The sequence below is a fragment of the Pleurodeles waltl genome, chromosome 7, assembly GCF_031143425.1.
Source record: "Pleurodeles waltl isolate 20211129_DDA chromosome 7, aPleWal1.hap1.20221129, whole genome shotgun sequence".
NCBI classification, from domain to species: domain Eukaryota; kingdom Metazoa; phylum Chordata; class Amphibia; order Caudata; family Salamandridae; genus Pleurodeles; species Pleurodeles waltl.
Window position 1 is genome coordinate 1,277,602,076 of NC_090446.1, and position 24,087 is coordinate 1,277,626,162.

The window sequence follows — 24,087 nt, forward strand, 5'->3', positions numbered from 1 at the left end:
TGTGGTTGCTCTTTACAAATATGACAATTACTTACCAGTAATATTCATGACACTGAATACAACGGTTCGTCATGAGAGTTTCAACTCACCAATTACCAAAGTCTTACAGGCTTGCCTTGAGTAGCTCTGACTTCAAAAGCTCTCCCACATAAATAGAATGTGGGACAGGAGCACACATACCCTATACATAAGACCACTCCTTTGGGAAGGTGCTGAAATTAAAAACAATGGTTTCTGTCTACTGAGTGGGAACACTCACTCATTAAGGAATGTGGTAAAAAGAGACAACGTGGTAATTGAAAAATTGTCAACAAGTTCAGGAAGCAGGCTCTTCAATCTCGTCTATACTATTAACAACATAAGAAGGAAGCTGGTTTCAGAAAACCTTTCCCATTGAACATGTTATAGACATTTGGCCAGGTATTTCATACTATACAGCTAAAAAAGTATACCCGCTTCTAGTCCTCTCGAATTGCTCCCAAATGAAATGGGTACGTGGGAGCAGCATTTTATTACACTTCTCTCTGGCTCTTAACCCCTTCCGTGCGTCGGATGGCCAGAAGCCATCTGACGACACAGTGGGAGTGTGCATAGGATGGCTCCTGGCCATCCTAGCACCTACCCACCGGGAAAGCGATGGCACTCTCCCTGTGGGCTGCCCATCTAAACACCCTCCCCCCCAAAAAAAAACAGGGATGGCCGCCCCCACCTGTGGTATCTGATGACGTCAGGAGCACACCGCTGGCCAACGTCATTAGAAGTTGCCAGAGACGCTCTGGAAGCCATTTGCTTCCAGCACATAGGAGGAGAAAGGGGAGTTTTTCCTCTGGGAGGGAGTTTGGTGAGAACAAAGAGGCATCGGGGAAAAAGGAAAGGGTTTACCTTTCCCCCCCGATGCCTCTTTGGAGCATTCCTGCTGCACGATCATGCAAGGGGCAGCAATCGTGCAGCAGGAATGCCCACTATACACCAGGAATGTTTGTTTGATTGTGTGCGTGTGTGGTTTAGGGAGCCGTGCCTTGGCAAAGGTCGCTCCCCTTTAGAGGGTGATTATTATGTCTGTTTCCGGCCCCTTGAGGGCAGATCGGCCATATGCTTTTAGGTCCATCTGCAGAAGCCACTAGACACCAGGGATGTTTTACTGAATATGTTGTTTTTGTGAGGAGCGGACCCTTGGGTAATGGTTGCTCCCTTTGAGGGGGTGATTATTTTGGCCGTTTCTGTCCCCCTTGAGGGTAGATCGTCCATATGCTTTTAAGCCCATCTGTCCCCAAGCAGTGCAGAAGCCACTAGACACCAGGGATGTTTTATTGAATAAGTTGTGGTGAGCGTTCCCTTGGGCAAGGGTTGCTCCCTTTTAGAGGGGTGATTATTTTGACCGTTTCCGACCCCAATGGGGGCAGATCAGACATATACTTCTAGGCCCATCTGCAAATGCCACTAGGCACCAGGGATGTTTTACTGAATATGCTGTTGATGTTGTGGGGAGCAGCCCCTTAGGCAAGGGCTTCTCCCTTTTAGGGGGTGATTATTTTGGCCGTTTATGCCCCCCTTGGGGGCAGATCGGCCATAAGCTTTTAGGCCCATCTGCAGAAGACACTAGGGATGTTTTCCAGAATACGTTGTGGGTAGATCGGCCATATGCTTTTAGGCCCATCAGCCCCCGAGGGAGGCAGAGTCCACTAGACACAGGGATTTTATTTTTGGGCAATAATGTTGCTGTGATCAACGGCCCTTCGGGCAGGGGTCGCTCCCTTTTTGGGGGGTTAATGTTTTGGCCATATTTTTAGGCCCATCTGCCTCCCAGCTTGGCTGGTGGTGTGTGTGGACTGATGCATTATTTGCATTTGTAATTGTAATGTTTTATTTCTCCTTTTCATTCTAGTGCAAACCTTTTGATTCCTTTGCTCTGACTCCAGCTCGAGGTTTCAGCATTGGGAGATCTGCAGTTTGCATAGTTGCATATGTGTGGTAAGAAAAAACTTTTTTTTACTATTTACTCCAAACGAAAAAAAAAAAATTGTACTGTTTACTGCCATGCATGAATTATTTTTTGTAATGGTGTGATAATAGCAGCATATTTGCTTATGTTTTATTGTGTGTGAAATGCCCCTTAGGGTTGTGCATGATGTGTATTGTATTATGTATAATTTTATTTAGTTTTATCTTCTTAAAGGGATATCATTGGTGCTTGCTGGGTCTGTGCAGAGTGTGTGCTGGTGAGTCTAGCTGTCTCCGGCAAGTGAGTGGTATTGTTTTTGAGTTTACAGATCTTTGTGATAATGGCACACTTTGTTTATTACTTATTTTTCGCAGTACTGGTTGATGTTGACTTATCTGTCAAGTTACTTTTATTAGTAAGGATTAAGGCTAGACACAGCAATACTGCTCCACAGGTTGTCGGTATGCTTTTTGATTCATCTTCTGATCATGATTTTGAGACTGACTCTGCATCTGATGCAGAGGAGGCAGTGCAAGATTCTGGCAGTGAATTTTCTGCCCAAGATGAATCATCTGATGATGAAGCCTCTCTCAGTGTGGGGAAAGTGGCTGTTTTAGAGGAGGACACTGATGTGCCGATAGTGCAGCAAGAGGCATCTGGATGGCAGTCTGAGGCTGAAAGGCTTCCCATTGGAAGAGCTGACCTCTGGGTTGCCCCAAACGGTGTAGCCGGCGTTGCTTGCCTTTACTGGTATTGCAGGGTGTAGAATAAATACTGAAAACGTTCTGCCTCTAAATTTCTTTCAGTTGTTTATGTGCGATGTATTTTTGGATGAGACTGTTGAATAGACTAACTTCTATGCTGAACAGTATTTGAAGAACAACAGTGCCAAACTTAAGCCCCCGCTCTAGAGCTACCGTGTGAACTCCAGCAAATCTGGGTGAGCTAATGAAGTTCTCGGGTTTAATTTTTTTTTATGGGCTTGATAAGGAAGCCGTTGCGGTCTTCATGTTGGTCTACCAGTCCCTTGATGGCAACGGCCATATTTCCTGTAATCATGAGTACGATCAGTATTTGCTTCTGCTTAGGATGCTGCATTTTGTTGATAATGCCTCAGCGTTGCCACATGATCACCATGATTGTGACCATCTTTTTAAGATTTCACCTGTCCTTGATCACTTCGTAGATAGATTTTCAGAGACCTATGTTCCAGGAAAAGAAATAGATGTGGACGAGTCTTTGGTCTTGTTCAAGGGCCATTTGGTTTTGAGGCAGTACATTCCTGGCAAGAGGGCACTTTTGGAATTAAGATATATATGTTGTCTGAGAGTAGCAGAGGATATGTTTAGAATTTCCGGGTGTACTCTGGTAGGGATGCCACTATTGTCCCCCCACCCCGAATGTCCGCCCACTTGCATTGTTAGTGAGAAAATTATGTGGGAACTTGGCAGAGGACTTTTTTTTAAAAAAAAGCCAACCATTTATAGGTAGATAACTTCTACACTGGTGTGCAACTGGTCAGAGAATTGATCAAAGTGGACACTGTTGCTTGTGGCCCAGTCCACTGTAATCGTAAACGTAATCCAAAGGACCTGTTTGTAAAAAAAACAACAACAAAAAAAAACCTGTGAGAGGGAACCATGCAATGTCTTGCATAGTGATGAACTGCTAGCTGTGAAATTTGCAGACAGGAGGGATGTCTACATGCATGCTAACATCCATGATTAAAGTATTTCACCTGTGTGGGGTCAGGCTGCTGAAGTGCGCAAACCTGTGTGCATTTTAGACTACAAATACCAAGTGGGTGCTGTAGATAAGAGTAGAATCGAGGTTGGAACCTTATACTACTGTTCGTAAGGCTTACATTTGGTATAAGAAGTTGGCTATTATTTTGGTTTTCCTTGCAACATTCAATGTTTTGTTGTCTTCAAGGATTATTCTCCAGAGTCAAAGATGGCATTTGTTCAGTTTCAGCAGTCTGTGATAGGCAGCCTTGTTTTAGTGAAACAGGCAAGCGTTCCTAGAGTTGGAGTGGTGGAGGACGTGGCTAAATTGAAAAACCGCCACTTTGCTGATTACATTCCTCCCATGCCCAAAAAAGCAATCTATGTTAGAGATGGAGAGTCTGTATGTGAAGGGGTGGGCGAAAGGAGAGTTGTATGCACTGCCCCGGGTGTCCTTCTAAACCTGGGCTGTGTGTGCCCGCATGTTTTAGATTGTAGCATACACAACAGAGTTTTGGGAAGCAATGGTGAGCGTAAAAGTGAACTGCCTGGTCTGTATCATTTTTAATGTTTTGTTCAGTTTCATAGTTGGCATTAGTGTGATGTATTTAGTAGATCTGTTGGGTTTGTAGTTTTGAATTTCCAATTAGCTTGTGTTTTTTGTTTTTGTTAAAAAAATGTGATGGCGGTGTGTGTGGATTGGCGCTTGGCTGGCAGTATGTATGTCAGCTGGTGTTTGGCCGTCAGTGTGTGAGTAGTGACTTAATGCTGGTTACTACACACACTGCTAGCCAAACACCAGTCCACAAACTGCGTCAGCAGGTGTGATTGGTGTGTAGGTCAGTTGTGCGTATGAAAGTGATGGGCCCTTGAATGGTGCTGTTTGTTGATGTGAGTGTTGTAATGTGCTGGGCCTGTGGCTGGAGGCGTGAATGGTCTTGTGTGTGTCACGTATGAAAGGTGTGTGAATGGATTGTAAAGCGGTTGGTGCCTTGACCCAGCTTTACGGGTGACGAGCCCTGAGTCACTGTATCAGTTTTTTAACCTTTCAATCATTAAACAGTTTATTTAATTTGGGGAAATTTCTAGTTAATAAAATGTTATATAATGAGCCATCACTCAACCTTTGTGTCAAATCCAACCAGTATGTGTGTGCACTTGAGGAATAAATAGATGGTTGTGAAGTATTATTTGTCTTTTCTGTCTTTCTCTGCCAAGGTGTACATTGTCTCTAAATAAAATCTACCAACTCCAGACATGTTTATATACTAGACACCCAGGGGAGTATAGGCTGGTGTGACAAGCATCCCGAACAACGAGTCCTGAACAACGAAGTCGTGGAAAACGAAAGCGAAACAACGCTTTCGTTTTCCACGACTTCCTTGTTCAGGGCCTTAACCATGCATGTGCTGAACCACGTACATGCGTGGTTAAGGCACAGAAGAAGGGAGTCGACGCGATCAAGGAGGTGGTAAGTTGGGCTGGGGCTGTTTTTTGGGGGGTGGGGGGCTCGGGGTGATTAAGGTTTAGGGGTGGGGGAGTCAGGGTTTCGGTGTGGGGTGGGGAGTCCGGGTATTTTTAGTTTTTGGGGGTGGGGTGGGGGGTTGGGGTGCTTTAGGTTTTAGGGGAGGGAGGTTGGGGTTGTGGTAATCTTGGGGGTGGGGGGATGGGGTGGTTGTGGGGTTGGGGGAATCACAGTAATTTTTAGGGGTGGGGGGCCAGTGGGGACGCATGGTGGGAGCATGCATGGCGTTCACTAATACCTTTACCAGGAATGCCTTTACAAAGAAAAATTGTTGTTAAGGCATTTGTGGTAAAGGCATTAGTGGTAACAACGAGGTTGTTGTTCCGACCTCATTGTTCAGGCATGGGTGGTTGAAGCACTCATTGTTCTGACATATAATCGGCTGGTGTGCCTCTTGTGGATCTCAACAAATTTTCTTACCCACAATGCCCTGCAAACCCCAAAATAAGACTAAAATCATAACTTTTCCTTGAATTTCTGTGCATTTTCTTCCAGAAACAGAAACGAACCACACGTTTCCTATCACCCAGCGTTCCCCTCGGTCTCCCAAAAAAAAGATTCCTCGCTTGTGTGGGTGCCCAAAGCAGAGTCAGCCTAAAAACTTATAAAAAAGGAGATGTTAGGGGCGTGGCCTGACAGCATGGCCGCCAGGATGTGAGCTCCCACTAGCTGGGTGGCAAAACTCACATTAATCCTACATAAATCATGTCTCTCTGGCACTGAATTGGCATCTACGAGGGACCTAGCACCTATGGACGGATTTCTGGCCCCTTGGGCGCCGTGGGAAGTGCATGCTGCACCTGAGGCATGGTGTGACCCGAGTGGAAGAAAGACCAGGCCGGCAGTGACACTCGCTGCAGCAGTCCGGGACGTCGGACCACATCGTGAGGACGAGTGGCTCGGATTGAGCTTGGTCCCGCTGCCTGTGACTGTTGCGACTGAGGTGTGCTTGCATCGACGCTGTATTCTGCTGATGTGGCCCAGACGTGCCACTTTGCTGATCACTGCCTCGGGCTGCGGAGACAGTGAGCGCAGTACCTGAAAACCGGATGGCGGACAGAAGCTGGGGCGTGCCCAGAGAATCAACACCGACCCATGTGATCGGAGGCCCAGGCCGAGTGTGGGAAAGATCGGCGGCAACTAGGGGCGGTGGAGTCGGAGGCTCATCTGGCCTAGAGGACACAGTGAGACACCTCTGGGCTCCGGCCTTGGATCGCTTGAGCTTGACATGCGTGCCCCTACTGATACCCCGAGGGGGCACCACAACCTATGGACTCTCAATCATTCGCCTGTGATGCGGCTGGTGAGCTGAATGCTCGCTGGTCCCCTCGCCTGCGAGGGCTGCTGCCACAGGGGCCCTGCACATGGAGCCTAGCGCTTCATTCTCTAACTAAGCAGGCGAGGACGCTGGGTCCTGCCCTCGCCGCCATTGGCAGATCGGGTCCTGTTCGAGGTATTGCGCTGGGCCCAGCTGTAAAAGAGTAACCCGCAGGCTGCCACAGGTGAGAAACGGAACTGTGTAATATGGAATATATGCGTTGCCACGGAGGGCTGGATCCCCATGGTGCTATTGACACCCCTTACGGGCAATGCAACTAAGTCCTGCCTGTAATGCAACTGTCAATAAATGTGATCGGCTAGAATCATTGGGGAACTATTGGCCAGGGAGTTGTGTACTGGGGAGAGGTCCGGTACTCAACCTCAGAGCACCCCAACGACCCATTGATAACGCCTGTCCGATGTAATCTAACAGACAGCATGAGGAAGGATAAGTCACCCTGCTCGCACGCTTCGAACAACATCATGCAATATACAACGCCTCGGCAGCCCACACACCGACTAACAAGGCAGACTGGGACCTCGGAGGAGAGAAATCAGCTGGAGGCAGAAACAGGACCCACCAGGGTGGAGATTTTAGCTGCAATACATGACACCCGCACCGTCTTAAAACTACATATGGACTCTGTGTCCATTGATGTCAATCTATTGCGCACTGACCTTCGCGGAGTGGCAGAGAAAGTGACAACTGAGGAATCAAACATCAAAACTTTGCAAGGTGAGGTCTCCACATTGAAACAACAGATGGTGGAATTTAAGGCAGCGGAGGCTGAGTTGGACAGGAGGGCGGAGGATGTGGAGGGCCGCTCCCGTCGCAACAATGTTCGGCTTCATTCATCGAAAATTGGGTGCAGACTGTCCTGAAACCACCAGGTCTTTCCAGTCTGTTTGCGATGGAAAGGATATACAGACTGTTGGTGCCCCAGCCAGGGGCACCCCCTAGGGCTAATATAGTGAAAATTCTGAACTATCAAGATCGTGATTGCCTCCTGCAGGTGGCAAGAAAGCAAGAGATCCACTTTACGAAAACTGCAAGATAGCCATTTCTCCCAATTACAAAAAGCAGGTTCAAGAACGTCACAAGTCCTTTCTCGCTGTCAAACAAAAACTAAGAACACTGCATCTGCACTATATGCTCCTTTATGAGGCACGGCTGAAAGTTATACTACATGACAAGGCTAATTTTTTTGATAGACCGGAGGAAGTATGGGAATGGCTGGAGATCAGAGATGATTCCACTGCGGGTGGAGTCATGGGGCTCACGAAATGGAAGGGTGTTAGCCGCCTCAGGTACAAAAAATACTAATTTTACTCCTCGAAGATCGCAACAAGGGCATATTGGGGAGGATGTAGCCATGCATCTTACTACAGAGACTCGACTGCCCAGCGTGGTGACTCCTCCTCTGCACAAGTCCATGGAGGGCTTGCCCCTACTGACTTCAAATACACCAGCGGACATGGTACCAGATACTTTCGTAGACGTGATGAGTTACTGCACTAGTCCCCTTATTCATTTGTTCATGTTGGGTTTCCTGATTCTGAAAAGTTGGGGACCACTCAATGGGGTGGGCCGCTGACGGTGGACAGCTAAGGTCTAATTGTACCGGCCCAAGCGATTGGGGAACAGGACCCCAAAGTGTTGACAAACTTGGCAAGGTCCGAAAAACCTTGCTGATTCCTGCAGATTAATATGATAATAAGCAGGGGGAATGCAACGTTATTTTTTTTAGTATATACTGACAGAGTGTATGATACGCCTGGCTGGCGGGGATCAGTAGGTATTTTTTGGTCATTGCTGGACCGGGGCATGGTTGTGCGTTCCTGGGGCACACAGGGGCTGGGCTACAATAGTCTTGCAGTCACACATTGCTTGCCCATGGGTGGAAGGTTGTAACATCTGCAAATGTTTGGTTAAATTCTGTTTATGTTGTTCTGTAGGAGGCTGGCTTGGTTTGTAGTGGGTACCTTGGGTACTTCCACCTTATCCCAGGTCCAGATATCGATTATTAGTGAAAATGTAGTAGTGTTCTAGCAGCTTAGGCTGATAGAGGTAGCTGCAGGAGAGCAGTTTATGCTGAACTAGGAGACATGCAAATCTCCTGCAATCCCACTATAGTTGCACAGTACTTATGCACAAGTAAAGACAATACTCAGTGTTACCAAAAATAAAGGTAATTTATTTTAGTGACACAAGGCCAAAAATATCTTAGAGGCAATGCTCCTTCTGGAGGTAAGCATTATACACAATATATACACTAGTCGCCAAAATAAGGTAAGTAATTAGACATAGGATAGTGCAAACAAAAGGAAATGCTATAGAATGCAATAGGAGAAAACAGGTTTAGGGGCAACACAAACCATATACTAAGAAAGTGGAATGTGAATCACAAATTCCCCCCTAGACAAGTGTAGTGTGTAGAGAATCGCAGGGAGAGTAAGAATACCACAAAGGTGAGTAAAATACCCCATCCCAGAGCCCATGAAAGTAGGAGTAAAGTACTGCAAGTTTCCTTAGGACACACTACCAGCCGTGATTAGAGTTATTGCAAGAACCAAGCAAGACTGCAAACCACAAATGGTAGATTCCTGGACCTGAAGACCTGTAAAGAGAGGGGACCAAGTCCAGAAGACGCAGAAGATTCCAGGAAGGACAGCAGCCCCTGCCAACCTAGAAGAAGGTTCAAAACAGGAGTCTCCGGTTGGAGGAAGGCTGCAGAAGAGCACCAAGGAAGATGGCTGCGGGTTCCCACGTGATGCAATGGATGTCCCATGTGGAAATGTTGGATGCAGCAGAGTTTCGGCGCTGGATTTGTCCAAAAAGCCTTGGTTTTGGCATTGTCACAGATTGCATCAGTGGCGCTGCCTGGACCCAGGAGGCACCTGGGGGCCTCAACTTGGACTGAGGAGGCAGAGAGGGCTCCCAACTCTGGAGGGAACCTACAGATGACCAGGCAGCACCCACGGAGGTCCCACAACACTGCGACAAAGATGGTGAAAATTGCAGTTGTTGCAGCACTACAAAAGAAGGTCCCACGCCGCCAGAGAACAACTCCGCGAGTTGAGCGTCGCAGGATAGAGTGCTGGGGACCTGGGCTTCTTGCAAACAGTGCACAGAGGTCGCAGGAGGTGAAGATGATGCAATGCACAGGGGTACTGTCGCAAACGGGGGAGGCAAGCTCTTACCTCCTCAAAATTTGGACAGCAGGACCTTAGGACTGTCTGTGTCAAAGGGGTCCACCACCTGTGTTCCAAGGAGCATGCTCGTCACTCGGAGAGGAGTCCAAAAGTACCAGCCGTCGTCTTAGAGGGTGCCTGCTGGAGCAGGAAAGTGACTCTGTCACTCCACGGGAAGGGTGAAGACAGGGAGTCCCCAAAGCGTGTACTCCGTGGAAACTGTTGCAGTTGCTGGCTGGAGCTGAAGTTGCAGAGGAAAAGTAGCCCTTCTGGATAGTTTGTTGCAGTTACAGCAGTTCCTGGAGCAGTCTGCGGTCGATCCGAGGTCAAAGGATGAAGTAGTAGTTGCAGAGGATTCCTGATGGAAACTTGCAAGCAGAATCTGAAAAGGAACCCACAGGAGAGACCCTAAATAGAGAGGGGGATTGGCTACCTAACCAAGCATGCACCATTTAGGAGGGGTCTCTTATGTCATCTGCTGGCACTGGCTACCCACCGGCCTCCGGAGTGTCCCCACCCCTTGGAAAACAAGATGGCTAAGGTCTGGGACACACAGGAGGAGCTCTGCGCACCACCCCTGGGGTGGTGATGGACAGGGGAGTGGTCACTCCCCTTTCCTGTGTCCAGTTTCACGCCAGAGCAGGGACTGGGGGTCCCTGAACTGGTGTAGACTCGTTTATGCAAGGAGGGCACCATCTATGCCCTTCAAAGCATTTCCAGAGGCTCAGGGAGGCTACCCCTCCCAAGCCTGTAACACCTATTTCCAAAGGGAGAGGGTGTAACAGCCTCCTCCCAAAGGAAATGCTTTGTTCTGCCTTCCTGGGACTGAGCTGCTCGGACCCCAGGAGGACAGAACCCTGTCTGTGAAGTGGCAGCAGCTGTAGGTGCAGTGCCAGCCTCAGAGAGCTGGTTTGTCAGTACTGGGGGTGCATGGTGGAGCCCCCATGATGCATGGAATTGGCTCCCCAATATCGGATTTGGAATGAGGGGACAATTCCATGATCTTAGACACCTTACATGGCCATATTTGGAGTTACCATTGTGAAGCTACATATAGGTATTGACCTATATGTAGTGCACGCGTGTAATGGCGTCCCCGCACACTCAAAGTCCAGGGAATTGGCCCTGGACTGCGTGGGGACATCTTTGCAAGAGAAAGGGTGCCCTCACACTTAGTAACTTTGCACCTAGCGTTCAGTAAATGAATGTCAGACATATAGCTGATTTATAAGTTACTTAAGTGCAGTGAAAATGGCCGTGAAATAGTGTGTGCACTATTTCACACAGGCTGCAGTGGCAGTCCTGTGAAAGGGTTTGTCTGAGCTCCTTATGGGTGGCAAAAGAAATTCTGCAGCCCATAAGGATCTCCTGGAACCCCAATGCCCTGGGTACCTACGTACCATATACTAGGGACTAATAAGGGGTGTCCAGTATGCCAAATGGAGTTGGTAAATAAAGTCACTACCCTACAGTGACAAATTTAGAAGCAGAGAGAGCATAAGCACTGAGGTTCTGGTTAGCACAGCCTCAGTGACACAGTTAAGCACTACTGACAAACCACACATTAGGCCACAAACCATGAGCACTGGGGTCCTGGCTAGCAGGATCACAGTGAGACAGGCAAAACACACTGACACATAGGGTTTTTACTATGAGCACTGGGGTCCTGGATAGCAGGATCCCAGTGACACAGTAAAACACACTGACACACACTCACAAACAGGCCAAAAGTGGGAGAAACCATGCTAGAAAGAGGATACTTTCTCACATGTTCTAGTTACCACAGCTGGGTACGGGCACTAGAGGGAGCGGGTGGGAAGGCGATGGCTACTGAAAACAATACCTAGATGAGGCATAGTGACTACAAGCTACTCACCTGGAATGCCCGTGGCCTCAGAACCTACGTAAAGGGGTATAGAGTTTTCTCACTACTTAAAAGACACAATATTGACATTGCTTGCCTTCAAGAAACACACCTTGATGACGCTGGGGTATCTAAACTAGCAAACAAATGGAGGGGACAAATATACCACTCTTCATACTCAATATATGCTCGAGGTACTTTGGTTTCGGTCATACCTTGGGTCCCGTTTTCACTCACTTTTATGGAGGCTGACATAAATGGTAGATATGTATTCCAGCAGGGCACACTAGATGGTAGGAAGGTATGTTTACTGAATACTTACATTCCCAATACGGACGACTCAGCCTTTTTTATGCCATGCAGGACATTCTTACTACCACCACTGACACACCCATATTTTGGTTGGGGGAATCATAATTGTGTACTGGACGCCTGCCTTGACCGGACACCACCAAGAACAGGGACGGTATCAGGCATGTCTAAAGCACTCTCTGAGGTGATGCATAACCTAGTCTTAAGGGATGTGTGGAGAATGTCACATCCCAAAAATCGGATATACACTTGTCACTCTCCCACACACAACACCTAAAGTCAGCTATATAGAATACTGGTAGGGGGACCATAACAGCTAGAGGATCTAGAAGTTACACATTTGGCCTGCTAATTGTCTGACCACTCCCCGGTAGTCTGTAAGGTGGTCTGGGGAGATGACTCACAAATGTGGAAGACATGGAGGATGCCTTCAGATATTCTGGAGGATGTACTGGGTCGGTAAGCTCTGGGTAAAGCCCTTGGTGATTATATGGAAGGGAATTGGGGATCTGCCTCTACTAGGTCCACAGAATGGGAAACTTCAAAAGCAGTGATGAGGGGTGCATGTATGGGCCTCCAATGCGCAGTGCGACAACAGTTGCAAACTGACATTCAGAAGGAGGAGGCAGCCCTTGCTGCTTTGCAGAGCGCTCCAACTGCTGCCCCGGACTCTCAGAAGCAGGTGGTCCAAAGTAATAGAAGATTAGGTGAACTCTGGGACCGGTTAGACAAATATAGCCTGAGAACCTATCGACAAAGACTCCAAAGGGAAGGGGACAAGTTTGGCAAACTGTTAGCCTGCATATTATGTATAGAACAATCCCTACCGCCCATTAATTGCCTGGTCAACTTAGACGGAGATAGGGTCACATCTAGGATGGGTATAATTCACACTTTACAACAGCATTTACAAAAGGTCTATACGGCAGATCCAAGTGTCACCATGGTCGGATATGTCCCTTACTTGGCTGCGGGACTTAAGAGGCTGACTCCAGCCATGGCTGAACAGTTAGATGGCCCACTGACTCTGGAGGAGATTCGAGAGGCTTGCTGGCCCTATCATGCTCCAATGTCAATGTGGTGATGGCTTCCCACCTGAACCCTAGAGAGGCTGTTCCAACTCTGCTGCACATCCTGGAAGAGTTTGGTGCCATTTGGGGGCTGCACTTGAATAAAGCTAATACACTGGTGTTCCCTCTCGCAGGTCTGACCTCCATCTCTCCTGACCCTGCCGTGGGACTCCGTTGGAAGACCTCTGATTTTTGCTACCTAGGAATTAGAATTACACGTACATGTAATTCGCAGATTGCGCTCAAACTGGGGTGAGTAATTGAGGGTCTCAAAAAATCAGTCACGTTTTGGCCACTTTCCCTAATGGGCCAGCTGGCGACTGCCAAGATGGTCCTTCTTCCCAGATGCCTCTACACCCTGCAGAATTCTCTAACTATAATCCCACAGAGGTATTTCCGACAACTAGACTCTATCCTTGTCTCATTATTATGGGCAGGTAAAAGGCCTAGGGTTGACTTGTCAACCCTAAGAAGACAATATGAAGAGGGTGGGTTGGAAGCACCGACGTTGGATTTGTATCATTTTGCGGCTCATATTCAACATACTGCACGCTGGCTGGAACTGGGAAAAACGCCTTCTGAATGGGATGGTGGAAAAAGGAAAGCTGCCAGAGTTACTGATGGAGGGACAGAGCGTGGAGCAATCAGCCCTATATCTAGTTTGGCAAAACTGCAATGATTTGGCATTGGTTTGTACGCATTGCTCTTAAGTGCGCTCCTTTTCATCGTGAACTCCCAGTGTGAATTCTTAAACCAGTCAGTCACATGAACAATATGTCCTTTCAGCAATGGCGTGAGGGTGGCTGTGAGGTGCTAGGTGACTTATACCAAAATGAAAGATTTCTCTCCTTCGAGGAAGCTCGGGAGACCTTCTCACTGGGTCGGGGTCAATTCCTGCAATATGAAGGGCTGGCAGGCATGGCACGTGAAACGTGGTTAACTTTTCCTGAAGCACCCAAAGCAACACAAACATTGGGGATCCTCCTTACCTGTGGGGCGGGTAGTCGCCTGATCTCCTTACTGTATAAAGCCATGCGTTCAGATGTTATAGGCCCACCGCCATAGGCCCAAGTGGCCTGGAATCAAGACTTCACTGCCCTGTTGTCAGAGAGTGACTAGGCTCAGGTAAATGCTCAAACACACACTGTCTCTTGTAATGCCTGTTTTAAATGAGTCCATTATAATTTCCTTCATAGAACCTATGTTACTCCCAGAGTGCTGCGAAGGATCTCTGCTGCACGTTCTGACACTTGCCCAAGGTGCGGAAGTGAGGCAGTATATTTCTTGCATTTGGCTTTGCATTGTAGGACAGTACGGGACTTATGGGCGCACATTACTACAGAAATACAAAGGGTGGTGAGTTTGAAGTTTGATCAGACGCCCCAGAGTTGTCTCCTTGGCAATATACCTCGTCCAACGTGTAGGAAGATGGAATATACGTTTTTGCATCTCTCACTGGTGTTAGCAAAGCGTAGGGTCGCCATAAAGTGGATGGGTTGCAAGAGCCCGGACTATGCCCGCTGGAGAGCGGATATCTTGGAATGGGCCGTAGCAGAAGAGATGCATATGAAAATAAACCGGCACGATGACAAGGCCTTCAAGGACATAGATGATTGGAAATAAATATGTGCTGCTTTTACAGATCTGGACTCGACCGTAACCTCTTCAGATAGTGAGGGAGAAGACCCAGGGTGATTGTGGGGGAGACTGCGGGAGTATTAAATATGGAGACACAGAGACGTCCTACTAATTAGTTGGGGGGTGGATTCTGCTGCACATCCTAAAAATGCGGGTTGGACTGATTGATGGTGGAAATGGATTCAAAACTGTTGCTTTCTATTGTACAATGGAATCGCCAGTGTTTACCTGGCTCCTTCCTTATGTGCCACCGTATGATGCAGCTGTATGTTTTTGGTAAAATATACATAAAGTTTTAAAAAAAATATATGAGATGTTAGTCCAGCCAAAACATATTTTAAAGATGCCTCAAAAGATCCATTGTGTTGAATAGGTAAGAACTCAAATCCTTTAGCAATGGAGCAAGAAAGTGTTCTATATACAGGGATGTTTTCTCAAATAAAGGTGACATTGTTAAAAAAAATTACGTATTTAAAAAAAAAAAAACAGCCCTTTTGGACCTACTTTGATTCCCCCTTAACATCTACACGTTTTGGTCCTTTCCTGTCGCAGACACTTGGCCCACCCATACAAGTGAGTTATCACTTTTATCTGGAGGCTGAGGGGAACGCTGGAAGGTAGGACATTTGTGGCTCCCCTCAGATTCCAGAACTTTTCATCACAGAAATATGAGTAAAATGTGTTTTTTAAGACAAATTTTGAGGTTTGCACGGGATTCTGCATAACAGAACCTGGTGAGAGCCACACAAATCACCCCATCCTGTATTCCGCTAAGTATCTCATTTTCAAAAATGTACAGGTTTGCTAGGTTCCAATAGGTGACGGCTGAGCTAGAGCCTAAATAATCCACAGCTAGGCACATTGCAAACAAAGGGTCAGTTTTCAGTGGAAAAATGTCATGTGTCCATGTTGCATTTTGGGCCATTTCCTGTTGCGGGTACTAGGCCAACCCACACAAGTGAGGTGCCACTTTTATCGGGAGACTTGGAGGAATGCTGGGTGGAAGGAAGTTTGTGGCTCCCCTCAGATTCCAGAACTTTCCATCATAGAAATATGAAGAAAATGTGTTTTTTAGGCAATTTTTCAGGTTTGCAAGGGATTCTGGGTAACAGAATCTCATGAGAGCCACGCAAGTCAGCCCACCCTGGATACCCTTAGGTGCTTAGTTTCCAAAAATGTACAGTTAGTTAGGTTTCCCGAGGTACTAGCTGAGCTAGGGTCTAAAATCTAGAGCTACCCACATTGGGAAAAGAGGGACAGCTTTGGGAGGAAAAAAGTGCAGCGTCCATATTGCCATTTTGGGCTGTTTCCTGTCGTAGGCACTAGGTTTACCCACACACGTGAAGTACCATTTTTATCTAGAGACTTCTGGGAGCATAGAATAATAGAACATTTATTATTACCAAATAGATGTAGCTGCCTTTGTGCCTTTAAAATGTAAACCAGTATATAAGAAAGATGACACTTTGAAAAATACCATCCAAATCATTTGCTAGTACGGGTACCCACAAATTCAGAAATGTAGAAATAACCATTACTCCTAAACTCTGTATCTTGTGCCCATTTCAGAAATACATACGTTTCCATGATACCCTTTTTTCACAATCCCTATTTTGCTATAAGAATTGGTCTAGACTCAGTACTCAATGACAACTCACTGTATAGTGACGCTCAGTTGCTTGCTCTGGGTACCTTGAGTTCTTGGAGAACCTACAAACCCTATATATCCCCACAATCAGAGGGGTCAGACGTAATGGTATATTGTTTTTGTCAATCTGCCATTGTGACAAAACGTTACAGATGAAAATGTTGTCACAAACGCCTGTTTTCTTCCTACGATTTTCAATATTTCTTTATTTCAACAGTTACTTTCCTTGGGGAAAACCTTGAGGGATCTACAAATATGACCACTTGCTGAATTTGTAATGCTTCCTAGTTTTCAGAAATGTATAGCTTTTCTGGATCACCCATGGGTTTCAAACTAGTTTCCACCACAAACTGGAAGAAGGTTGAAAGTACAAAAAATAGGGAAAATGGGCTAACTCTTAGTAAAATGCTAAAACTATGGTCCAAAATTAGGTTTTTTGATTCAGCTCTGCATGTTCCTGACAGCTGAGAAGATGGTGTCTTTAAGACAACAAACTGTTTGTGGATGCCAGTTTTAGAAAAAAAAAAAAGAACAGACACTTTAATCTGGAGCACTTTTCCTCTAGTTCCTTTCCAAAACTTAACATTTTGCTTAGTTTTCGCGGCCCCCACCAGGGGAATCCATAAACCATGAGTATTTTTTAATTCCCCAGGATGTTGGAAAAAAAGGATGCAAATTTGGCGTGGGTATCTTATCTGGAAAAACTTTATGGAACTCTAAGTATGAACTACCCCAGATAGCCAAAAAAAGGGTTCAGGACTGGGGGCAAAGACTAGCAGGAAAGGGGTTATAGGGAGAAATTATACAGGCCTCAAGAAATCTACTCACCCACTTGCTATGGAGAGTCAGATTCTATCAGGGCAAGCTATTTCAGGGCCTACTGGCCCGTTCCCGCGAGCTGACAAAGAAAAGCTCATTTTTTTCACTCAGAGAGTAAATGAGCAATAAAAATACCTTTAAATCTTGTTTTTAGCTTGTCACATTTGTTCTGCGTTCAAAGAAGGAGATCAAATGTCAACTTATGTCTTCTTGCAATTTGCTACTTATTTTATCCTTGAGGTTGATTTTTACTTTTCTTTCTCTGACTACAAAGAGGATTTCATAAAGTTAACTGTCTAACAAACGTGCTGATGAGTGTGAAATTAAAGGCTGTAGGATGCCAGTTTTTTCTAATATAAAGCATTTGGACAGCCTGTAAATGAACTGCACAAATATTTCAAAATATATTTCAGTAGTTAGTAAAGCAAATTTTTCTAATTCTGTGTGATGGAAACAAAGATTTTAAAAGATCAAAATAAATCAGACCACTTTACTTGGTGTTGTGCAAATGATAAATATTTTTGTTGAAACACAATTTCCACACATTGGTTATTCGCTATATAGTAGTATCTGTATCAGTAAAACCGCATGTCAGTGGAAACATTTGTGGCCATTTTAATTAGAAATGTGCTGTCTGTAAATGACGCTGCACTACCACATTACTCTTTAGCCATATACTTATTAAACGTGAGAGGTTTTTTTAACATCAAGTGAGAAACGTTCCAGTTTCCGCCCTGAGCTAAAAGTTAACTTAGAGGCAAGTCGTAGGTCATGCGAACCCTAAATGTGGGCTACATTCCTATTACACATAGATCAAACGTTGAGTCTATTAAATCAAGCAAAAGAGTTTTTTTGTTCCTCAGCAATGCCGAACTAACATATTTGAACATGCTCTCATATGCGATAACAAAGAAAAATGTGACTCAATAAAATGATATATTTGCTTAGGATCACACAATTTGAGACCAGTGTACAGGTAAAGGACATTATAATTAGGTTGAGTAAAATAGTCAAGTCACTAGACCTGCAGGTCTGGTAACATTTTTATGATTTTTCGAGGCCTGTTATACAACTGGTGGTGGGGTTCTTACCTGAATGTATGAACATATGTTTGGTGTAATTTTTTCTAGAGCTGAAGGTCTTCTGGCAGTGGCTGCACTCGTAGGAGGGCTCTGTGCTACGAGACGGTCCAGGGTTCTGGGCGGGGTCATTTTGTGCTGGTCCAGAGGGCACATTTTGACACATCTGAACCAGATTTGTTGTACCTTCTTGCTGGACACTGTAGAAGCCCTGAGCAACGCCGGGCTGATTTTGGTTGGGGTGAGACATGTGAAACTGGAAGATATTCGACGTGCTTGTGGCACCACTAGTTGGTGTAGCAGGCTTCATCTCCCGTTTGATAGCGGGAGACACAAAAGCTATTCCCCTGGACTCAAACACACGGGAATTGAATGGAGGGACTGGTTTGAATTCACTGGTCGATGTGGCTATGGTCCTCAAAGCAGGGCCTTCCAGGCTACAGTCAGTGTGGAATGTATCCCTTTCCTCCAGCGAGCTGTCCCTGCTACCTTCTGGGAGGCCCTCCTCACCCTGCCATGGTGGTATGAATGTTTCAGAGAAGAGTTCTTGGTTACTGAAGAAATCCTGCCCTTCTGCTGCAAAGTCCAACTGACTGCTGGTATCCTTTCGGTTGCTAGGGGTATTCTGAGCTTTGCTCATGTCTTGCATTTGCTCAGGTTCAGCAAATGCCTCAGACTTTTCTGTACTGCTTTCTTCTTTGTCTTCTTTCTCTTCCTCTTCATGTGGCCGGTCCTCCTCATCCTCTTCATCTTTGATTACCACAGGAAAGGAGTCAGACACCTGAAGTCGGACAGGCTGGCGCTGCTTCCGGCTATGGCAGCTTGGTGGCGCCTCCACCTGCTGCAGGAACTCCAAAGTTGCCCCTTCGCCATCACTGGAGGCAACAGGCTCCACTTCCGGTACCATCACTTCTCTCACCTCCGCCAACTGTCTATGCTGAGAAGAGAGCAGGTCTCTCAGTTTGTAACGCACCTCTGAAGCGCAGAGGATCTTGGGCGTCTGAGACAGGGACCCAGACTGAGTGACTATGTCCATCTCATTGGCCTTTGGAGTAGAGGGAAGAGGATCGGAATCTCTGAGAGCAACAGTGAATGTCCCCTCCATTTCTTTTGGTTGCCTCTGAGATTTATTGGCAGAGACTCGACTTTGGTTGCTGTAGAAAACAGTAGCGCCGCTAGCAGATGAGGGCTTGGTGGCCCGGTTCTGAGAGATTATCTGAGTGCATTCGTCAATCACAGTCTTGATCTGCAGGATGCTTGCTGCAGTAAGTATCTGCAAGGCTTCAGACTGAGCCACCACAAGAGAACCACTGTACATAAACTCCACTAGCTGCTGTACCACTTGTGCTGGTACCACTGGTGGTACCTCAATCTCAGAGTAGCCCAGAAGCAGCTTGTCGTGGAAAAAGGGGCTGCCAGCAGCCAATACACAACGATGAGCACGTAAGGTGGCTTCGTGTATGTGCACAGTTACGTCACAGAAGTGCCCACCCAAGCGCTGGGCATTCAAGGTCTCTAGTAGGGACTTGCTGAAGTTCTGCAAGTGGATATAATGCACAGCCTCAGACATTTCACCTGCCGGAAAACACCAGCAACAATGGAAAGGATAGATGGGAAAGGCAAAGAGTCCGATGCTGACGCCAGATGAAAACGTCTTCTTTAGTAAACCACCGTGAATGGCCTGCAAACAAAGTATAATACAAATTTAGTCACAGTAATTCCTTCTACACACCACAGTTATTAAACTAACAGTTTTTCAGTTCCTCTTCACCACTGGCAATTATATCGAACATAGATTCTCGGTTGAATTTGAATTTCGTGTACCTTCTGCCCTTCAAGACTTCTGAGAAACACCTGTCCTTGGAGTCACCTGGTGACTCAGTGCGACCACTGACCCCCACGAGTGCTGCTTTGGTAATTATTAGAAGTGACTATTAGTCCACTGATCTGCTTAGTAATGCTAATGACCCCATCATGTACCAGCTGTCCTTGTTTTTGTTTATGTCTTGTGTACAGCTTAACCCCATTCATAAACTGTAACCGTACAGGTAATACGAGTAAAAAACAACTACCCCCACCAAAACAAAAAAAAAAAACTGAATGCAGTCTGGGACTGAATCATTGTGTCGTAACAGGGGACACCAATCAGTTGAAAAGCTGTACATACTCGAGTTATTCGAGGCTGTTTTTCGCAACAAAAAAACAAAGCCACTGTACTTTCCTACCAATTATAAACTCCTTTAGATCTAGGTGAGGTTCTGCCCTAAACACAGTGAGCAGGGTAAATTTCGCCCAAAGTGTCAATAGGTGTGTACCACTCCCGCGAGAAGCCCCGTGTGAATACATAACATTTTACAGCAAATGATCAAGGGGCCGAGACCTGAAAATCTCTACTCTGAAAAAATTAAGCCATTTCCAAATATGATACGGTCGGGATATAATAGATCATTATCAATCAGGACTCTACTGTTCAGCCCAGTTCAAGGATTACGAGCAACTGCAGGACAGTATCCCTTACTGACAACAAGCGACATTAAGCTTTACATTCATAGCACTAATGTGTTGATTCTGCCATTGTAGACCACGGAATATTTAAAAATATCAAAAGCATAAACTGCCATCGGAGCTCTAAGGCACTCTCGGTACCTCCGTTTTATTTAACCGTTCCCTCCCACACACCGGAATATTATGTGTAAAATGCCCACCTATCCACGGAAAATCCGTGAACTCAACCTATATCTGATGTCCATTAGTGATTTTTGACGACTGATATGTCAGTCATTTCAGCACTTCCGGGTCGCACGACATCCAATCCTAGGGCTGAACATATACTGATAGTTGTTTGGGTGTGGGCGGGATAGGTGGTGGTCTACGATTGGAGCCTTGACGGAACTGCAGCCAACCCTAGTGCCCTGCATAAAAGTCTGAAAAGCTAATTGGTTGTAGAGCCCTGACTTGCCTCGGTCTGAGCCATCCTTTGCAGCGACCAATAGACGCGTGAAATCACTGTCAGATTGCTCGGCATGCCCTGCCCACGTTCATTAGGTTCAGGCCGTGCCCATACCTGTCAATATTTCGAGAAAAAAATGAGGACATTTTCGCAATGCTGCAAAACCCTTGGTGGGTCCCGACTCAAGATACCGGTGTTTGTTTTAGTGGTGTATTTTTTTGGTCCGTAAAACACGGTTAATAACATATGTCTCAACCTAGTGCTTTAAATGGAAATATAGAAGAGCAGGTATTCACTACTTAAGAGTACCTGTTTGCTCCTGGGATGTGGCAGGTACCTCCTAGTTGATGTATTGGAACTGCGCTTAGAAGAGCAGGAAGTCTCTCTTTCAAATAAAAAAAAAGTGCCGGTAGTTAATACGGGACAGTGCCTGTCTATATGAATAAGTGTCTATACCAGGGAAAAAGTAAAACAAAACGAGTGGGGGTACACATTCGCATGAACTAGGTGCTAGGCTGTTTCATAATTTAACAAGAAGCATATAATGAAAAAATATCCTAGCTAACAACAAGGAAATTTTAAATTCCATGAAGAGCATGGATACGAGGATTATGCATTTCTTTTCTTCACTTTATTGATTAGCAGCCTTCAAGAACATATCATTAAAGGAAAAAACAGCAAAGACTACATTTCCCATGAACCACCCAGGGTTGAGTCTCCGTAACAGCCAATGTCCAGTTATGCAACAGTCCGATCTCTCTCTCTCTCTCTCTCTCTAAATATATATAATATATATATATTCATGACGTCTCTTCCTGTTCCTATTCTTCACTGGAAGAAGTTCACCTCGAACCTCTGCTGTACTCAAATTTCTGCTCATTAGCAACAAAATACAGAGGTAATCCACGTTATCAATTTTTTTACAACCACTTCTCACATTAACGCATCTTTGTCCTAATAAACATTCACTAATTATTACTCTCCAAGAAGAATGAAACATTCAACGAAGATAAACAGTTGTTTAGTTTGTGCAGATTTGAAACCAATTATTAACATTACTTACTCTTAAGGGAATATCACAGGAAAGGCCAGGAGATCACTCCCTAATGTCTCTGGGTGGCTAATCGTTGCCTCTGCGTCCTTAACGGAATTGAAACTTTCCTTCCCGTTAGCTAGGAAATTTTTCATTCTATGTCAGGACCGGAGGCGAGGATTATGCATGTTAAAAGCTTACTTACCACAAAAGCTGTGTCATCCAGAATGGGTTTGAAGTAAAACTTCTTAAAGATCGACTCGGATGACCAGTCCGCAGCATTCATAAAGTCTTCCAGTTTGCCACCTATCTGTATGGCTTTAGACACCATGGCTCTTCTTGTGGAAGGAGCCCCAAAACTTTGTATGGCAACTTCAGCTTCTGCCGAGATCCACCGTACCCACCTGGCAATTGATGGTGATGATAACCGCTTTGAAAGGTTTTTTTAGGGGAATCAACAGTCGTCTCTCACCTGCTGGCCTAATTTAATTTGTCATCTCTTTGCATGCCTTAATGCATCTTACCACACATAGTTTAGGATTCTCAGTTAAAGCAGGATAGGATACTAACCTGGTATTTGTTTTCGTTCTTCTCGAGATCGTAAATGTAACCCACTATGGTGTGAAGTCCTTAACTGATATATCAAGCGCTCTCACAGCCGACACTCTCTTACATGGCATCAGGCATTACATAGTGGTTAGCACTGTAGAAATCTCTTTTCTCAAAAGATATTGATTATCCGGCCAACTCATAATAAGTCTCATTAACATCCCAGAGGCCAGAGTATCTGGGTTCAGACAGTTTAGTGAGTTTGATCTCTTTAATTAGTTTACATACCCAAGGATGTTCTCCAACTGGTACATTATTGATGGTATCATATCCGGCTGAGATGGCTGATCTGAAAGAGTTGACTGTGCCATATGCCAGTCCTGACTGTGCCAATTCTGCCCAAAGATTTATGATGAGTAACGTCTGACCACAAGGGATTCAGATGTCTCTCCAGACACCAACATTGCTACCATCCTAAAGCCGAGCGATATTTCTTGATGGTGCCTGTAGGCCATGCTTGTTGGATGAACTTTGCAGCCTCTTCTGACAGCTGATCATCCTTCCAGCATTGACGGGAAATCCTCCAAGGCTTGAGGGCAAGGTGCCCCTCTAGCACCATTGGATGCTGACAACCGTGAAAGGCAGGAGGATTCAAAGGAAGAAGGGCAACTCTACCCGGAGATCCCATGATAGCTCCATCAGTGCTATGAACCATGCTTGCGACTTCCTGATCGGAGTCACCAACACCAGCGACGCTGTCTATTGTCTGACCTGAGCCGATTCTCTGTGAACCATCATGAAAAGTGGAACAGCATGAGGTTGATCCCTCAACCAATCTTGGAGTAAAGCATCAACTGCCACAGCCTCCGGATCCGGATGCCAGCTCACATATTGGAGTAACTGATGATTCAGTCTGGACGCAAAGATGTCCAGGTCGCATTGACCCCATTTGTCCATCAGGGCAAGAATTATCTTGGGATCTAACTGACAGTTGCTGCTGTCCATGAAGTTCTTGGAGTTCCAGTCCACCACCATATTCTGGATCCCAGTAAGGTATTCTGCTGTCACTGAGATCTGTTTCCACTGGCAGTGGTGCCAAAGGTCCTTCGTCAGCTCTGACAGAGTTTCTGAGTGAGTGCCCCCCAACCTGTTGATGTATTGGACTTTAGAGACATTGTCCATCTGCAACAGAATACAGCAGGATATTTTGTCTCTGGTGAGGGATTTGATTGTGAAGGATCTGGCCGGGAGTTCAAGGCAACTGATGAGTAACTGCTACTCCACTTCTGACCCTCTGCCTCCCAGAGATACATCTGACTCTACGATCACGTCCGGCTTTGTTCTGCCATTCCATGCTTCCATATGGTCTATCCACCACTGAAGTGCCGTACTGGCTTTGGACGATAAGGAAATCATTTCCGA

General features: G+C 45.9%; 1 protein-coding gene across 2 annotated transcripts in view; it reads right to left on the minus strand.

Annotated features, from left to right (window-relative positions):
• ZBTB45 (zinc finger and BTB domain containing 45) overlaps window positions 1-24,087 on the minus strand; it is a 251,592-nt gene that overhangs the window by 97,168 nt on the left and 130,337 nt on the right. The window contains exons 1-2 of one of the 2 annotated variants that reach the window (XM_069200485.1): window positions 20,839-20,946; window positions 18,146-19,814 (exon numbers count right to left, since the gene is read on the minus strand). In XM_069200485.1, the coding sequence (XP_069056586.1) occupies window positions 18,146-19,703 (1,558 nt within the window). In that variant the 5' untranslated portion in view covers window positions 19,704-19,814; window positions 20,839-20,946. Of the gene's footprint in view, window positions 1-18,145; window positions 19,815-20,838; window positions 20,947-24,087 lie in introns of those variants that run through there. The other variant, XM_069200487.1, reaches the window with a different exon arrangement.